The sequence below is a fragment of the Ursus maritimus genome, unplaced genomic scaffold (assembly GCF_017311325.1).
Source record: "Ursus maritimus isolate PB19 unplaced genomic scaffold, ASM1731132v1 scaffold_32, whole genome shotgun sequence".
NCBI lineage: Eukaryota > Metazoa > Chordata > Mammalia > Carnivora > Ursidae > Ursus > Ursus maritimus.
The window spans coordinates 20,309,914-20,327,372 of NW_024425786.1; the positions used below are offsets into that span (position 1 = coordinate 20,309,914).

The 17,459-nt window shown below is 44.9% G+C and overlaps 1 protein-coding gene across 5 annotated transcripts in view; it reads right to left on the minus strand.

The window, feature by feature from the left end:
• Positions 1–17,459, minus strand: part of WASF2 (WASP family member 2) — a 72,238-nt gene that overhangs the window by 4,815 nt on the left and 49,964 nt on the right. For 3 of the 5 annotated variants that reach the window (XM_040619090.1, XM_040619089.1, XM_008694543.2), the window contains 7 exons: positions 16,331–16,503; positions 9,545–9,679; positions 8,873–9,026; positions 6,616–6,733; positions 5,482–5,612; positions 2,981–3,136; positions 602–1,116 (listed from right to left, as the gene is read on the minus strand). In XM_040619090.1, the coding sequence (XP_040475024.1) occupies positions 602–1,116; positions 2,981–3,136; positions 5,482–5,612; positions 6,616–6,733; positions 8,873–9,026; positions 9,545–9,679; positions 16,331–16,460 (1,339 nt within the window). In that variant the 5' untranslated portion in view covers positions 16,461–16,503. Of the gene's footprint in view, positions 1–601; positions 1,117–2,980; positions 3,137–5,481; positions 5,613–6,615; positions 6,734–8,872; positions 9,027–9,544; positions 9,680–16,330; positions 16,504–16,771; positions 16,913–17,459 lie in introns of all 5 variants that reach the window. The other 2 variants (XM_040619091.1, XM_040619092.1) reach the window with 1 other exon arrangement.

Sequence of the window (17,459 nt, forward strand, 5' to 3'; positions counted from 1 at the left end):
ACATTTCTCATCAAGGAGATCGAAGACCCAAGTTAAGAATCCCTTACTTTACTTTACTTACTTATTTAAAGTGATCTCTACACCCAAGGTGGGGCTCGAACTCACGATCCCAAGATCAAGAGTCGCCTGCTCTTCTGACTGAGCCATCCAAGGCCCCAAGAATCCTTTACTTTTAAACTAAGGTGGAGGGGCGCCTGGGTGGCGCAGTCGTTAAGCGTCTGCCTTCGGCTCAGGGCGTGATCCCGGCGTTCTGGGATCGAGCCCCACATCAGGCTCCTCCACTGGGAGCCTGCTTCTTCCTCTCCCACTCCTCCTGCTTGTGCTCCCTCTCTCCCTGGCTATCTCTCTCTTTGTCAAATAAATAAAATCTTTTAAAAAATAAATAAATAAACCAAGGTGGAAAGAAATTTACATCTCCATATTTTTAGAGCGAAGCCTCTCTTTAGGCTGATCTGAGGCCTGACGTCCCTCCCGATCTCTCCCCACCCAATGAAAGCTATGCCCTGGAAAGGGCATGGAACCCCTAGCCCACCCTCCAACCAGTCATCACGGCTGCAGAAAGACAAGGCCTCATGGTCCTGGACCCAGCACTGGGAATTACCTTGACGTATGGCTGAAAGTAAGTCGCTGCGGGCATCACTCACAGGAGGCAAGGAGGACTTAGGCTTGGTGGCATCAGAAAGTGGTGGTGGTGGGACAGACGGGCTTTCTGTACCACTGAAAGGGGGAGGAGGGGGCCCCGGAGGAGGAGGGGGAGGGGGAGGGGGAGGTGCGCCTCCTCCTGGTTGGGACAAGGGAGGAGGTGGCAGAGTTGGGTAGTCAGCTGCAGGCGGTGGGGGAGGAGGCGGAGGGGCAGCAAAATCGGGGTGAGGTGGGAAAGATGGCGGTGATGGTGGTGGTGGGGTCCCTGGAGACCCAAATCCTCCAGGCGGTGGGGGGGGTGGGACGCCCATCATTGGAGGTGGAGGCGGAGGGGCAGGTGGTGGGGCAAACCCGGGTTTGGAGCCTGGTGGCGAGCCCAGAGGAGGAGCTGGTGGTGGATGGCTTGGGCTGACCACGCTGGATCTTTTGGGTCCAGCTAAGCCAGGCCCTCTTTGGTTGCTGTCTGCTGGGCAGCTAAAAGGACAAAGAAGAGACCCACCATCACACTCAGCATGCAAACATCCACCTCTAATAAAGCTGATCAAGACCCTAGGTTCATTCTGGTTGACTACTATTTCATTTTAGCTCTAACAGAAAAAACCTGAGAATGGTCAGAACAGACCAACAATGCAATGGGTAGCCTTGTAATGCAATGAACTTCTCATCAGCAGAGGAATGTAAACAGAAATTGAGAAAAGCTATTGGAAAGAAGTTTAGACTGGGATTCCTCTATCAGGTAAGGGTTGGCCAAGGTCATCTCCTGGGTCCCCTTCAAACCCTCCAGCTTTCCAAGGGAAGGCACCCTCCTGAACCCTCCTCTAGGAAGGACAGTCAATTTAATCCTGGAACCAGGACCGAGAAGGCATGTAAGAAGAAGTGGAATAAAAATCCAAACATCACCCACCCACTGGGCTCTATTCCTCAGGCTCTTATCATTCACCAGATCTTGTGAGGGCAGGAAACCCAAGCGAAGCTGACCAAGTCTGAGCAGGGCACAGATTTAGGTAAATGTACCTCCAGGGTTCACGTGGAAAATCCTGAGAAGGGATGAGGATCTGAGGGTCAGCAGAGATGGGAAATGAATGTGCCACCAGGCTTCACCCAGGTTGAGAGACGACTAAGGTGCACCCCTCTCAGGTCAGGTATGCTTGGCTGTGGCTACAAGGTCTCAGACCATGTGTGAGGCTGAAGGGTTTCTTTTTCCATCTTTGTACCTGCCCTCCACTAATAGCTACTCGTTAGAAAAAAGCATCCATCTTGGAATTTTCCATAGACCTTCAAGCCTTAGCTTCGTCTGACAGGGCAACTAGCAGGAAGTGATTTGGGATGAGTGGTTTCAAGAGCCAAGAAGAAGGGGGCTGGGTTAGGGGGAGGGGTTACGGCACTGCTCTACGTGTCCATCTGAGGGGTCCTCAACATATCCCAATCTCTGATTAAACAGTGTCCAGGGAGGAAAGTGTATCGTTCAAACCTCTCATTTGTCAGGCATCAGAAAGGGAAAAGTAACTGTGAGCAAACACTGAAATCTGAACACTCCTCAGACAGACCCCCTTTTGGCCATTACTAACTCGTCCCTGTACACTTCTGCCAAATAGCAGTACAGACAGAGTCTAAGTTTCACCGCCCTTTTTCCTTTGTTTCATTCTTTCCAGCAGTGAAATGAACCAGAACAAAACAGAAAGGTGACCCAGACTGCTAGGTTCCTAGATAACTGGGGAAGGTGTCTGTTAAATATTTTAAGGACGGCAGATTATACCACTTCATTTCACACTGAGTTAAAGCTAAGTAAAAACAACAAGAGATAAGCTGGTGATCTCTATCAGTCCCAGTAGAGTTAGGAGTTAAGAATTCGGGCTCTGCAGACAGAATGACCTGCTTTCCAGTCAGGGCTCTGCCTCTGACCAGCTGTGGGACCTTAGAATTAAGTTCATTGACCTCTTTGTGCCTCACCATTTACTCATCTGTAAAATGGGTACCTACCTCAGGAGGGCTGTTGTAAGGATGAAGCAATGTATACAGTGTTTGGCATAATGCCTGGCACCCCAGACACTTAATAAAACGTTAATTATTTTTTCTATTATCTAGACAGACTTGCCTCAAGTTATTTTACTGGTCCTGCCCTGGATTTGGAACACTTATTTTGTTCTTTTTTTTTCCCCTAAGATTTTATTTTTTTTTTAAGTTATCTCTACACCCAACATGGGGCTTGAACTCACAACCCTGAGATCAAGAGTCACATGCTCCACCGACTGAGCCAGTCAGGCGCCCTGAAGAACACTTATTTTGTCCTTAAGTATTGTAACCACCCAGAGTAGACAGGAGGGAAAGCACCATTTACCTGAATTCTGCTGGTGGGGGAGGCAAGCTGTCCTCAGAGAAGGAAGGAGAGGGTGGAGAAGTGGAGTCTGACAGCGGTGGTGGTGGGTAGCTGTTTCCGTCCACATTTTCAACAGAGCCAATACTGCCATTCTGGTACACCAAGGTGGGTGGATACCTGACAACGAACCCAATGCCAAAACTGTCATTTAAAAAGTGTGAGTATGGGGGCGCCTGGGTGGCTCAGTCGTTAAGCGTCTGCCTTCGGCTCAGGGCGTGATCCCGGCGTTCTGGGATCGAGCCCCACATCAGGCTCCTCCGCTAGGAGCCTGCTTCTTCCTCTGCCACTCCCCCTGCTTGTGTTCCCTCTCTTGCTGGCTGTCTCTCGCTCTGTCAAATAAATAAATAAAATCTTAAAAAAAAAAAAAAAAAAGTGTGAGTGGTACTCTCACATTTTTTTTTCCCCCTCTCATATGTTTTTTTTAAGAGACCCTACAAAATGCATTTGTTACAAAAGCTTTTAGGAAGAAAGTAATAAGAATATTCCCCACATATTTTCTGCTATTCTGAAATTTTATTTTAGAACTAAATTCAGGATTAAAATTTAGGACTAAATTCTATTGTTAATACCTCCCAGTTATTCCTGCTGGATTCAGAGGAATGGGATTCAACACAGAAAATCAAAACCATGCTGTTCTTTTCCCAGTGCTGGTTGGCCTTGTCAAACCCAGCAGTTCCTTTAAATTCTCTCCCAAATGTTAAGAGCAGCCTAGACCCAAATCCGAAAGTCTGTCTTGTGGCAAAGGGCAAAGCCAAGCCCCAAGGCTAGTGAGCTGCAGACACGTGACTGGCACACAGCCTGGTTGGAGGTCAGCAAGCCTCTGGAGTACTCGAAGGCCAAGGAGGCATCTGATTGCAAAACCAAGCTGAGGACGAATGCAAGTTGCTGTGTGGTAGCTAGACTCAGTGTCCCTGCCAGGTCTCTTATCCGACACGACGAGCTGCCAACTTAAGGAGGGTGCTGAGGCCTGTGCCTCATGAAAACCTGTCCCTCAGAGCACTAGGCCTTGGGTGAACAACAAACCTCCAAATGACACAAATACACCAAAGAGCAGCTAGCAAAATATGGTTGGTGCCGCTCCATCTCCCCCTTCTCCCTACCACTGCTGGGTTCTAAAGAACTCATCTCAAACAGACCCTGGAGAGAAGAGGGTTGGAGCGAACTAACAAATCAAATCTGGAGCCCTGTAGGCTGGGTACATCTCTTTACAGGTCCACCAACAAGCACACCCAGGTAGACCAGCCATGTAGCCCAATCCCAAACTTCTTGCACAACAGGAAAATGGGAGGCAAAGTTCTCGTTTTCACCAGCCCCATTCCACACACACAAACAGAACAAAAACCAAACACATAATAGCTGGCATTCTGATCGTGCAAGATTCTGTCCTTACAGTCATAGAACCTAGGACAAGGCCTGTCTGAGCAGGATGGCACCACAGAACAAAATGGCCCCTTTTCTGGGAGGTGAAGGTAATGAAGGTACCCTCAGGGCTGAATTCCCTGCAGAGAGAAAGGTTCATTTTTTTCTCTCACCATCTTCATCACTCTTTAAAACAAATCTCTTAATCCAGGAAGAACAAGTGTCAGAAGTGTCAAGATTTTTAAAAGTCAAGATTTTCATGGCAGAGTTATTCCTAAAAGCAAGAACAGCTCAACTCTTTCCTTTTATCATTCCTAGACACCCGGCATGGGCCGGCATGGTTCTCTGACAGCTAGGATGCAATGTATTTAGAGTAAAAACCAGGGCAACATTCATGCCAAGCAGTTGTGGTGACTTGGCTTTGAATGTCACACAGGTCGGACACCAGGATAAGCATCAAACCAAGCTCTAAAACCATTTTTTTCCCCTTTTAAACCTCCAGTGTGATTTGGTATTGGGAAATGGGTCAGACTGACATCTACTGTTTCCCCATGGAGATATATAGCCTCAATACTGGCCGAGCGACCTTTCCCACACTGTCTCTGAGGTCTGCTTTCAGTCCCTTGGCCAGCCTCTCTCCTGAGACTGACAAAGGCTAACTGAAAAGTTGCTTTGGTGATGTGCACAAATTCTCTGCCTGGCCCTCTCCACTCCTGTGAAATGCCCAGCTCTCAGGCACGACCTTCAAATCAATGCTCTGGAGGCAAAGGGCTCCCAAGACCACTTTTCTTCTCTTTCCAGTGTTTCCTTTGAGGCCCATAGACATACTAGTGCCTGGCAGAGCAAGGGCACTAAAAGCCATGGGCCTTCTTTTCCAGACTACTACAGTCACCTCATTTAAACTGCTGAGTCTCTTATTTAGCAAATTTTAATCACCAGATGGATGCACGTTACGGGAGCTGATTAATAGTGGTATTGATGTTAGCCACACAGCGGGACTTCAGGGGGGTGTGAAAGGTGTCACACTAGAGCTGTCAGGCTGTTGCCTCCAGGGCCCCAGGCCCTTCAAAGAATGCTAGCAATAATATGAAAGCATCACCTACCCAGAAGGCCCCAGCTTTTCTTTGGATTCCACAAATTCTTGTCCCATCTTCATCTTCTCCCACTCTTCCTTCCGTGTCTTGATTTTACGTGGATTTACATTCCCTCGATTTGGATTATCTTTCTTTTCTTTCTATAATGAAAAGAAACAGAAAAGCCTTTGTAAAACAGTATTCCAAAGTCCTTCATTAAAATTCCATCCACCTTCAGGGATGCACACCCAAGAGATGATTTGCCTAGACAACATACAGTAACTAGAGCATTTATAGAACTACTGGCTTTGGAGTGACCTAGAGGTCATCTAGTCCAAACCACCTCCCCAGGTCATATTCACTCAATCCAACACTCAAGACACCTCTACAGATGGGAAACTCACTACCTCTTTGGGTAACTCATTCATGTTTCTGAGCAGCTGTAATTGTTAGGAAGTTAGTAAAAAGCTATTTGTTATTTGCTCTGCCATGAAGGAGAGTCACTGTCTCTGGGACAAATATAAGGCAATAGTTAACAAAACAAAATCAAACAACCAATGAGGAGTTCCTCAGCCTGTGCAGCTGCACTCGCCCCTGGTGCTCTCTTGGGCCTCCCGGCAGCCATGCTAATGGGATTGTGAGGTTGCAACTGGTAGGTCATATGCTTACACACATCACTGGAGGTCTAAGGGGAGAGGAGCAGCTCCCAAAACTAGGCCGATGCCCTCACCCCACCCCACCCAATCAGCAGTGAAGGTGTTAAACTGTTCCTGTTTGTAAATCAAACACTGTAGAGCCCTGTGCTGCTCTCTGAGAAATGAGCTGCAAAACTGGCAGGGAAGGGACTAGCCTAGCTTGAGTGTCCAGCAGAGTCAGGTGCAAATTGCAAGAGAAATAAATGGTGAATAGAAAAGTCAATTTCTAAAACTCAGCCTGAATATACTCAATTGTTAATAGCGCTAGGGGGAACAAACACATTTTTGGTGTGATTTATACTTTCATCTTGGTTGTGCTTGGTGTGGACACATTTTTTAAAGAGTTTCACCTGGCATCCAAGCAAGCAGCCACTCGGAATGATTACTTCATATAAGACTGGTTTCCTTTTTATCCCCCCTCCACAATCGTGCCTACTGATGTGTAGAACAGAGGCCCCTTTCCCCTCACCCTATGCTTTCTCTTCTCTTTCATGATATCCTTGGTGTCCTGCAGCATCTTCTCCTTCCAAAGATCAAAGAAGTACGAAGGGTCTGTGTAGAATTTGAGTGCCTCTTTCCCATCGTCCCTGGGATAGAAATGAAGACAAGTAGCTGTCAGTGGACAGATGAGCTCCCAACCAAATCCAATATTCCAAATACCTACCAGTTAGCAGTTTTTACACTGAGGAATCAAGAAGTCATTCAAATTGACTGCATATTTCCTCTTCCATACCAGCATTCCAATGCCCCCTGAATGGCACCTCTTTACTTATCTGGCTTTTTAAGAAACTTAGCCTTACTTTCAATTCCTGGTAGAGGCATTTGCATGGTCAGGGCAAGAATAGGTTAGAACAGCAGGGATCCTGGTTATTTCTAATGATCTGCATGGCTACAGACATCTCCCTGAGGATATCCTGATATCCTGGCACATCAGAGGGGATTTCTGCCATTGGTTCCCCTTCCCCACCAATTTCCCAGAACTCTCTAGGAAGCATTAGCGGCTTCCCACCCACGTGAAACCTGTACATATATGTGCAGGCTCACACGTGTACATTAGGTATAGATATATTCACGTGAAAGCATGTATGTGTGCAGCTGTTATTCCTCTGTAAAAACGGGTAACCATAGCAATCCACCTTCTTGCTCCCTTCTGGAATAGCTCAGCATCCCCCACCCTACCCCCCAACCACAAGGGGGCCCCAGTGAGAACAGATGGCCAGCTGTTTTACGGCCAGATTAAATTACCATCTTTTAGTGGCTGTGACAGAAGTACAGAGAGAGCTACTGAGTGTCCATATAAGGGTTACCTGATGATCCTGATTGGAATCCTGCACTTTGGCATGACTAAGTCTCTCTTTCTAGAAAGCATGCGCTAGGGGTGGACATTTATTTTAGCACTATTCTAAACTAAAAAGAATTAGAAAGGCAATTCTATTCCCTGGCCTGTCACGACACACAGAAAGCATTTCCAAATCCACACTAATGATTTTTATATTAAATCTTGTTCTGAGTTAGCTACACCACTACTCATTTCTGTTAGGCCAACTCCAGATAATTGAGAGGAGAATGATAAAAAGGAAAATACCATTAACTGAAAAATAAACTTGTCTTAATATCATTTGTTTAGCCCATTCTGTCACACAAGCCCTATGTCATACATCATACTCCCTTCAGTATCAGGTGTACACTCCCTTCGTGCCCTGAAACCTCTCTGCCCAAATCCAACTCGATAAATGATGGAGGCTGGAGTCAAATCTCTGCCCTGTTCTGCTAGCCGACCGCTTTGAAAGCCAACGAACAAACATAGTTTTACACAGTAATAACACAGGACAGACGCTATGGCATAGATGCTATGTACTTTTATCCTGTGAATAGCTACCATGCTCCTACTTCCTGGCTCCCTGGATCAGGTGGGTGTCCTTGAGTTTCACACACACACATTCTACTTTGCAGTATACCCATGTCTCGCAGAAGACATCTGCCTCCAGCTATCTGTAATTACTTTTTACCTGTTCTGAAGATATTTATGGATACAAGCAAGATAAATATTCACTTTCTGCCCCTGCTCAGTGGATTTTTGCAGGATGATCACACTACGGACCACTGGAGGGGGAGGGGCTTTACGTTGTCTACACGGCTACCTTCTTTCTCAAGTTTAGCTGCAGCACTGTAGGTCCTTGCAGAGGGGGAATGTCAAAAGGATGTTCTAAACAAAGTGAACGACACTCATTTGGAAGAATGCCAATTATTCCTTAAGCTCTGGAAGGACCCTGAGGGCCCAGAGCAGCCAGTCCACAAAGCTAGCCCCACTAACACACCCAAACATCTGGTAATCTAGTGGTTTCCGAGTAAGTGGGAGCCTTGCTAGAATGTTGCCCCTGGGATGCATGCTCTAGGACTGCTTTGTAACAAAGTCCTTTTGGTTCTATAATAACTAAATTCCTTGGACGGGATCCAAGACGGACCTGGCTTGTACCGAATTAAACTCTGCACCATGTACTGCTACAGCAAACTTTCGATATATATTATACTTACTATGAAGTTCAGAAACCAAACAGTAAGTGACAAGTGTTTATATGGTAAACATTAGGGGCTGCTGCCACAAACAACTCTGAGGTAGGTAGTAAGCTTTTGGATACAATCCTCTGATGTAAACATCTTTAAATAAAAAGACAATCCAGTGCTGTTAACCACAGGTCAACAAAGGGAGGAACTTGCCAGGTTACCTGTAAGGGGTGAGATTGTTGAGAGGTGGAGGAGTATCGCAGGTGTTATATGTTTCCAAGACAGGTACTGGGAGCGAGTTTCTGTCAAAAAGCTTCTGGTCTTGAATAGTAGAGCTCCTGAAGGCCTTCCGGGTGTTGATTCCTTGCAGTGACACTGAGAGAAGATGGAAGGCAGGAGAAAATGGACGACAGGCTATTTGAGCAAACACTGAGTCACACCAGTCTGAGAGGCCTCAGCTGCTGCGTTTCTTGGCTGCGGCTGTCTGCAGCCAGGTTTTTTTTCTCCCCCTCTGGGGAAGCCCCACAAGGCTGTCAGCAGCCCAGCCATTTCACGACTGAACAAAATGAGGCAACACAAAGGTTTACTATGTGGCCAGATCTAGCTGGCCTCTCCTTAGGAGGAATGAATCTTCCAAGTACTTTTATGGTAACAAAATACGATTGGGGGAGGGGGGATTTGAGCAAGAATTGGGGGAATTGGAGAAAGGGAGCGTGTAGGGGTGTGGCAGAGCTAAAAAGGTTTCTTTACACCACCCAGGCTTGTGTCATTTCAAAGCAAAACTCCATAGGTCTCTATGATTTTTTCCCCCTCACTTTTTTATAAATCAGGAGAAAAAAAATCCTAAGAAACTCCTCAGCAAAGACTGCAAATGCTGAGCTCAGCTTCCTTACCTTCTTCTTCCTTGGGATCCAGCTGAGTGACTTTAACTTGTAGGCGGTCGACCCTCTCAGCAAGGGAGCTTACCCGAGAGGCAAAGGTGTTTGCCTGAGTAAAGAGCTCTCCAACAATGTCCTCTGCATATTTACCTGAAAGAGCAAAGAAACCAAGTCACTAGAGCATAAAAATGACATAAATGGTTAGAAAAACTTGCTACTGAAGATCTTATTCCCCACCTCCCCAACACACCCACCCCCTAAGATGGTTTGGGTTACATGCAGATGCTTGCTCTTGGGGATAGAAACGAGCCCTCCATAGCCTGAGCAGTGTGCATTTGTTCTCTAAGTCTTCTTGGCAAACTCTGAATTGTCACGAACTCAATGCAGGCTGAGTAATATCAAAAGGTGCAACACAAAAAATTAATCCTGGAAGAGCAGACAATATGTCTACACATTTGCCTATAGCCCTTAGCTCCTTGCTGCTCTGTAAAAGCACCTTGTAAAATGGTTCTGGAAAACAGACCTTGTAGGTGTCTACAATCAACATGAAAAATAAGAAATTACATCCTCAATGGAACCTCCACAGTACACTTGGCAACCATGACGAGTTGCAGTATCTTTGAGGGGCCTTGAACTTATCAACAACTCATAGCAGAGACTTATAACTTCTTCCAAGGGGTGAAAAGGTTATCTTATATTTTATAACCTACAACTTTGGAAGTCTTTGCTTTAGGTTGTAATCCTTCAAATCTACATCTCAGGGAACAAGTGAAAAGCTGAAATTTTCAAGCCTTCCCTGAAAACCAACATACCAGTGGTCTCTTTCCACAGTATCTTATTTTTTAGAAAAAGAAAAGAGTTCCGTACTTTCAACCCTGGAATGCAAGGAGAATTTGCAGCCAAAGAAACCTACCAGCAATCTGACACTACCACCATATTGTCATTCCAAGCCACAAAGCACATTCTTGCTAGGAGTGAAAAGCGGCACACATGAATAAATATACCTCTGAGTTTCTTACTTGCAAGGTGAAGGTAGGCATAAGTGACAGTGCCCAACCAAAAAACCACTGAGAACTATTTTAAGGAGACTCTGATTTTTACCTTCTAAACTATATCTGTGCTTAATCCACACTTGAGGGGAAAAATATTAGTCAAAAGGCCAAAACTGAACCTTCACGGTGAGTTGCAGCTCACCTTCCCAGTGTAACCTGGAGAGAAGGATAAGACCAATCAACAGCATATTTTGAATTGCTGGTAAATTTAGTCAATAAGGAGTTTCTAATCAAGGAGGGAACAAGTCTTTGCATACTGAACGAGCCTGTGATTTAAACCACCATGGGAAGCTCCTGGGTTTTGGCTAACGAAGCTGCACTTCTGTTTCACAGGCTGAGGATCCTACCTGATCCCTGTCCACAACACAGCTAAGTTCCTATAAAAACCATACTGCATCATGCTCATCCAGCTAATGGAAAACCGTGATTGGAAAGCCAAAGCAGATAAACATACAACATTACAGGTGCAAAATGAACCAGCCTCAAAAATATCTGTTAACCAGGGCACCTGGCTGGCTCAGTTGGTAGAGCATGTGACTTTTGATCTTGAGGTCGTGAGTTTGAGCCCACGTTGGGCGTAGGGATTACTTAAAAAAAAAAAAAAATCTGTTTACCAACTAGCTATTCTGGAGGAAAAGAAAACCCCGAATCAACCCACCCTTAAGGCACCGAGAGAGTACCCAGGATTTCCTGCTCCTCGGTGAAGGGAGTAGTGGTAGTGCGAGTAGTGGCTGAATGTGGCACAGTGATTTTCAAGATAAGATCTTACCCCCAACATATAAACATGCAAACACTGAGAATGCTATTTGAAGAGGGAGTGAGATGGTGTGAAGGTTTCCCCACTGTCACATCATCACATCAGGCCCCGGGCCTACTTATAACTACAAGATGATAATGGAAGAAGCAGTGGACTTCAATCAGTAAAATCCGGATTTAATCTCAGTTCTTTCTATTTATACTTGCATACTCTTCAGCAAGTCACAATGTCTCAACCTCAATTTCCTCATCTGTAAAACAGGGGTAACTGTATCAACCTTACCAAATTGTCATAGGATTAAATGAGCTAAAAATGTTAGGTTGTTACAACGAAATTCTTCCTTATATTGCTCGACCACATCAGATGACTTTCAAGACTGTGAGTATCTAAATATGCTGTTTCACACTTACAGGAAATTTAAGATATAATTCCAGTCAGCAATATGAGAGTCCCTATTCTTCAAGTACTAAATATTACTCCACTCTCTGAAAACAGAAGTGTGATACTTACATAGGAGAAAACCAAAGTACCTTGTTCAGAGTTAAATTTCATTCATTCAGATTACCAAGACAGACCCACTATCACATCAAGACATTCATAATCGTTATCAACCACATTTTGCAGGAGATTCCAAAGCAGTCTTCAATTCTTTTCTTCCCTTAGCAGAACTGTTCAAATAAAATCTTATGCAGAAGTGAACAGGTAAAACTATTTTTACAAATGTGACACCGCTCTTGCTTGAAGTCTAAGTGAGAGTCTTGGAGCCCCCCAGTGGCATGGCCCCACTACACTCAGAAAACCCAGTATCATACCACGATTTCTTTCTTTTTTCTTTCTTTCTTTCTTTCTTTCTTTCTTTCTTTCTTTCTTTCTTTTTCTTCCTTCCTTCCTTCTTTTCTTTTCTTTCTCTCTCTCTCTCTCTCTCTTTCTTTCTTTCTTTCTTTCTTTCTTTCTTTCTTTCTTTCTTTCTTCTTTCCTTTTTTAAAGATTTTTATTTACTTGACAGAGAGAGAGGGAACATAAGCAGGAGGAGTGGGAGAGGGAGAAGCAGGCTTCTTGCCAAGCAGGGAGCCCAATGCGATGTGGGGCTCGATCCCAGAACGCAGGGATCATGACCTGAGCCAAAGGCAGACGCTTAACGACTGAGCCATCCAGGCGCCCCCATAGCATGATTTCTTAATTACCCATGTGAGGTTCCATTCTACCGGGTGGTCAGGATACGGATTCAAAAGTGCAGGCTGGCTGGCTGTGCCTATATTTCCTAAGCTATGGCAACCTAATATGTGAAATACCAATCTCTCTGCACTGAGGGAAAATAAAAATTCTGGATATGCTATCATGGAGCAATCCAAGACTGTGGAATTTTTAGTTTTGTGCTTTATCCATTCCATAATCAGATTTTGCCTACTAGACCAAGCACTCCTGGCTGTAGTACATGAGGCCACGAGGTCAAGGTCATGAATGTGAAGCACATATGAGCCTATTCCTGCCCCACTGTCTGCAAGTATGAAATTCTAGTCATCTTTCAAGGCCTGGTTCAACTCTAACCTCTTCTCTGAAGCTTTCCCTAATTCTCCCTATACTCACATACCATGCACTGACTCCCCATAGAAAGTATTACTTCCTTCCCTATATTCTCTATGCAGGAACAGCATGGAGTGGTGGAGAGAATACAGACATGAATCATTCAACAAACATTTACTGAGCTTCTATTGGGTGCCAGATACTACACAAGATAAACACTGGGTTTAAGAATAAACAACACATGATTTCTGCCTTCAGAGAACTTTTAATTTAGTGTAAGAGATACAGATAATTTTCAATATAATGTGGTAGGTAATAATTACAGGCACATAATAGGAGCTCAGAGAAGCACCTAGTCCAGCCTAGAGGAGGTCCTTGAGCTAGGCCTTGAAGATCAGCAACAAGGATGGTGAGGGTTCTCCAGGCAGGAGGAATAACAGCAAGGGCACTGCATGCAAGTATGAGAGACTATGGTCTATCTCGGAAGTACTACAAGTAGTTGATAATTCATTCTTTCTTTTTTCCCCTTTCCCTCTTTTTTCATTAAAAAATTTTTTTTTCTTTTAAAAAGACTGTAAAATGGGAGAAGATGGATTGCGAAAAATGAGACTGGAAAGGAAGGCAGGTATTGAAAAGTCTTGAATGCCAGACCAAGAAACTTAAACAATCCCACAGTGAGGAATAGGGGAGATTTTTAACATTTACACTTTTATTTAAAAACATTTTTGGGGTGCCTGGGTGGCTCAGTCATTAAGCGTCTGCCTTCGGCTCAGGGCGTGATCCTGGCATTCTGGGATCGAGCCCCACATCAGGCTCCTCCGCTGGAAACCTGCTCGTTCCTCTCCCACTCTCCCTGCTTGTGTTCCCTCTCTTACTGGCTGTCTCTCTCTCTGTCAAATAAATAAATAAAATCTTAAAAAAAAAATAAAAATAAAAAAAAATAAAAATAAAAACACTTTTTAGGGACGCCTGGGTGGCTCAGTCGGTTAAGCATCTGCCTCCGGCTCAGGTCATGACCCCAGAGTCCTGGCTGACAAATAAATAAATAAAATCTTAAATAAATAAACAAAATTAAATTAAAAAATAAAAACACTTTTTAGGGGCACCTGGGTGACTCAGTAGGTTGGGCGTCTGCCTCCCGTCACATCGGGTTCCCTGCTCAGTGCGGAGCCTGCTTCTCCCTCTCCCTCTGCTTCTCCCCTGCTTGTGCTCTCTCTACTCTCTCTCTCAAATAAATAAATCAAATCTTAAAAAAACATACACTTTTTAAATTGCAAAAGTTAACAGACTTAACTTTCAAAAAGTCAAACAATTCAGAATTACAAAAGTAAGTGAGATTTGCGTTTTGAGCAGACCACTCTGGCAGGGATACAGGTTTAAGATTTACAAGATTTTTAGGTTTATAGATTTAAGAGGGTTGAAAAGAGAAAGGGAAGCCAGAGGGAGAATAAGGCAATCGTTCAGGTGAAAGTCAACGAAGGTGTGAACCAGGGCAGTGTTGGCAGAGACAGAGAGTACAGGACAGAGCTGAGAAATTCTTTGGAAGTCTAACTTTACCTCTTACTGGCTGTTGCTTCTCTAGGCAAGACACCTTACTTTTCTGAGCCTTCATTTCTTCACCTGAAAAATGGGAATACCACCACCTACCCTTGAAGGATCATCAAGGGGAATAAATGAGACCATCTATGTCAAGATCCTATTAAAACCTGGCATAAAGTAGGCAATCAACAAATGTGAGTTCCTCTCTCACCCTCTCCCTTTAAGAATTATTTATTTCTGTCTCCTCTGGTAGATTAAGAGCTCCTGGAAGGAGGAGACCATTTCTTATTATCGCTGTATTCCCTCAGCATCTGGCACATAAAATACGTTCGATACATGTTTATTGCATGAATAAAGGGTCAGTCAGCTCCTCAACATGAGGAAATCTTGTTTCCATAGGCACAGACCAACCCCGGCCCTCAGATCGGCTTCCTCCAGACAGGAGTGGTCTGATCACAAGTGGGAGAGTGAGCAATGACATCCATCAACGCTACCCTGGAGAAACACCTGAGAGAGAGCATAACTCCTGCTGAGTGAGAGTAAGAAGCATCATTAGCTAGATGTCCTTTGTCCTATGGCGAAGGAACCAGTGTGTGATTGACTTCCACCCATTTGGCCTTCTCAGGGTGACAGAAGCAGAAATGATGCTTTTAAGAAGCAGTGAGGCTCTCTACCGCCTTCCCGTGCTTCCTCGTCAGCTGCACTGCTGTTGCACTGCTGTCAGTGTTCCTTTGTGTAAGACAGGCGCTGGCAGGGTTTCATTTCTTCGTGACACCCATCCAAGTTTCCCTAAGCCTTGGATCAACGGAGCTAGGTAAAGGCTTAGGAATCTCAGGCCCCATATATCGTATGGTCACAGAGCTCTGTCTCCTCAGGGCTGTGTTTCTATCTGGGGGAAGGCAGGCTTTCCTGGTATCCCACCGCCTTCACTAAGGGCAGTGATGTGATAGGAGGGGTGAGTGACTGAAATAATTCATACCAGGATGCCTTTGCTAAGGAAGATCACTAAAATGGCAACCTGACGGACGTTCTTATGGGAGCTGGAGTGGCACTGGACAAATGCAGAGCCTGTCCAAGCATCTGCCCTTCCCATACCTCAGCTTCAAACAAAATCAGCTTGATTAAGAGTGAAATCCAAACCCATGCATGTACCCCACCCAAGGCAATCTCATTCATTCTTGCCAATTAAAAAAACAACAACAAAAATACCGTTGAGCTGGCTTTTCTTCAGCTCCAAAACACACTGGGCTAACCCCCATCTTTCTCCTAGAGAAAAATGGCTCCAGCTACACTTTGTGTCATTGTGTGTAAATGCAGCTTGCAAAACTCCCAATACCCTAGAGGCTGCAAAAGTAATTTGTACCCTGAACTTGGACCTGGGGGCTTGCAGCACAATTAAATGTGTACCAGTGTAGACAAGTCAGCTAGAATCTCTCTGAGTGCATGTTTGCTTTACTCCTCTTTGGGAAGAAAAGTTAGGGGGAGGGGGTGTCGGGTAGATAAAGACTATTGGCACATTTGAGGCTTCAACAAAGTCAGCTACATTGAACAGCTCGTGCAATTACAGGCACATTCCCCAAACCAAGATACTGCTCTGTGAACCTCCCACTTTACACACAGAGAATTCTGCTCTGTCATTCCATCTGCAGTTTCTGCTGCAGCCCTTCCTGCTACCCTTCCCACAGATTTCTTTTGAAGCAGGTGGAGGGGGAGGTGGAGGGAACCTAGAGGGTGGTGGTAGATGAAGAAAGGGTTGAGAGGAAGAATCTGTACCAAAAAGGAACCTCTCTTTCGGGAGGGGAGGATACATTTTCACATTACCTAGGGAAGGCAGATGGGGGAGAAATAGGAACACGGGAGGAGAAGGAAACTAAATAAAGAGCACCAACGACCCCTGAGGGCAAAGCACAGGCTCTCTGCGGCACTCACTCAGGCTGCCCAGCTGTCGGATGACATTTGCCAGGGTGATGTTGGTCACGCATTCCAGCTCGCTTCTAACGCTAGGCAACGTCTGACGGCACAGGTGCCTTGGCTCGATGTTCCTCGTTACTAACGGCATGGTGGACCTGCTTCAGGCAATGTTCTGAATGATGAAAAACAACCTAAAAAAGAAATAACAGGAAAGTATTACTCAACCACAAATTCCAGGCACACTAGGGCTGTGTCTTTCTTTTTTTTCCTTTTGTCTTGCTCTGATCTAAAACAGCTTTTAAAAATCTTCTCTCCCCCATCATTTTTTTCTTTTTTAAGACCCCCCCCACTCCCCACAATCTTTAGGGTTTGCTATTAGAAGGCGTGCTGGATAAGTTTAGAAATTCTGAACTGGTGACTGCTGGCTGAGTTACACAGGCAGCATAAAAACCTACAAACCTTAAAATAACAACTGTGCTCCAACCAACAAGAGTCTCCAGAGGCAAGGAGGCATGGTCAGAAAACAGTCCATTCAGCAGGCTCTGGAGGGTACAGACGGATCCTATCCTTGGTGTGTCCATAATCAAGACAGATCAGATTCTAGATGATCAATTATAAGGATCAAAAAAGAGCTACTGTCATCCGATAATCTCCACAATGAAATTATTTTTTTTTAATTTTTAGTTTTTTAAAAAAGATTTTATTTATTTATTTATTTATTTATTTATTTATTTATTTATTTATTTGACAGAGAGAGACAGCCAGCCAGCGAGAGAGGGAACACAAGCAGGGGGAGTGGGAGAGGAAGAGGCAGGCTCCCATTGGAGAAGCCCGATGTGGGGCTCGATCCCAGAATGCTGGGATCACGCCCTGAGCCGAAGGCAGACGCTTAACGACTGAGTCACCCAGGCGCCCCTCCACAATGAAATTAAGTTGCCAATAGTGATTCCACTGATCTACATCAGGACCTAACTTCTCCAGTTCTTCTTGATGGATGACTGCTAATATACAACTGAACACTAGCTGCCGGTGTCTATCAACAGTACTAAAGTTTCGTCTGTAAATTGACAGAATTAGAGAATATCAAGGAAAGTTTTACATGTTCAATATGTCAAACACGATGCTGAGCAAACTGTGCTGTAAGATT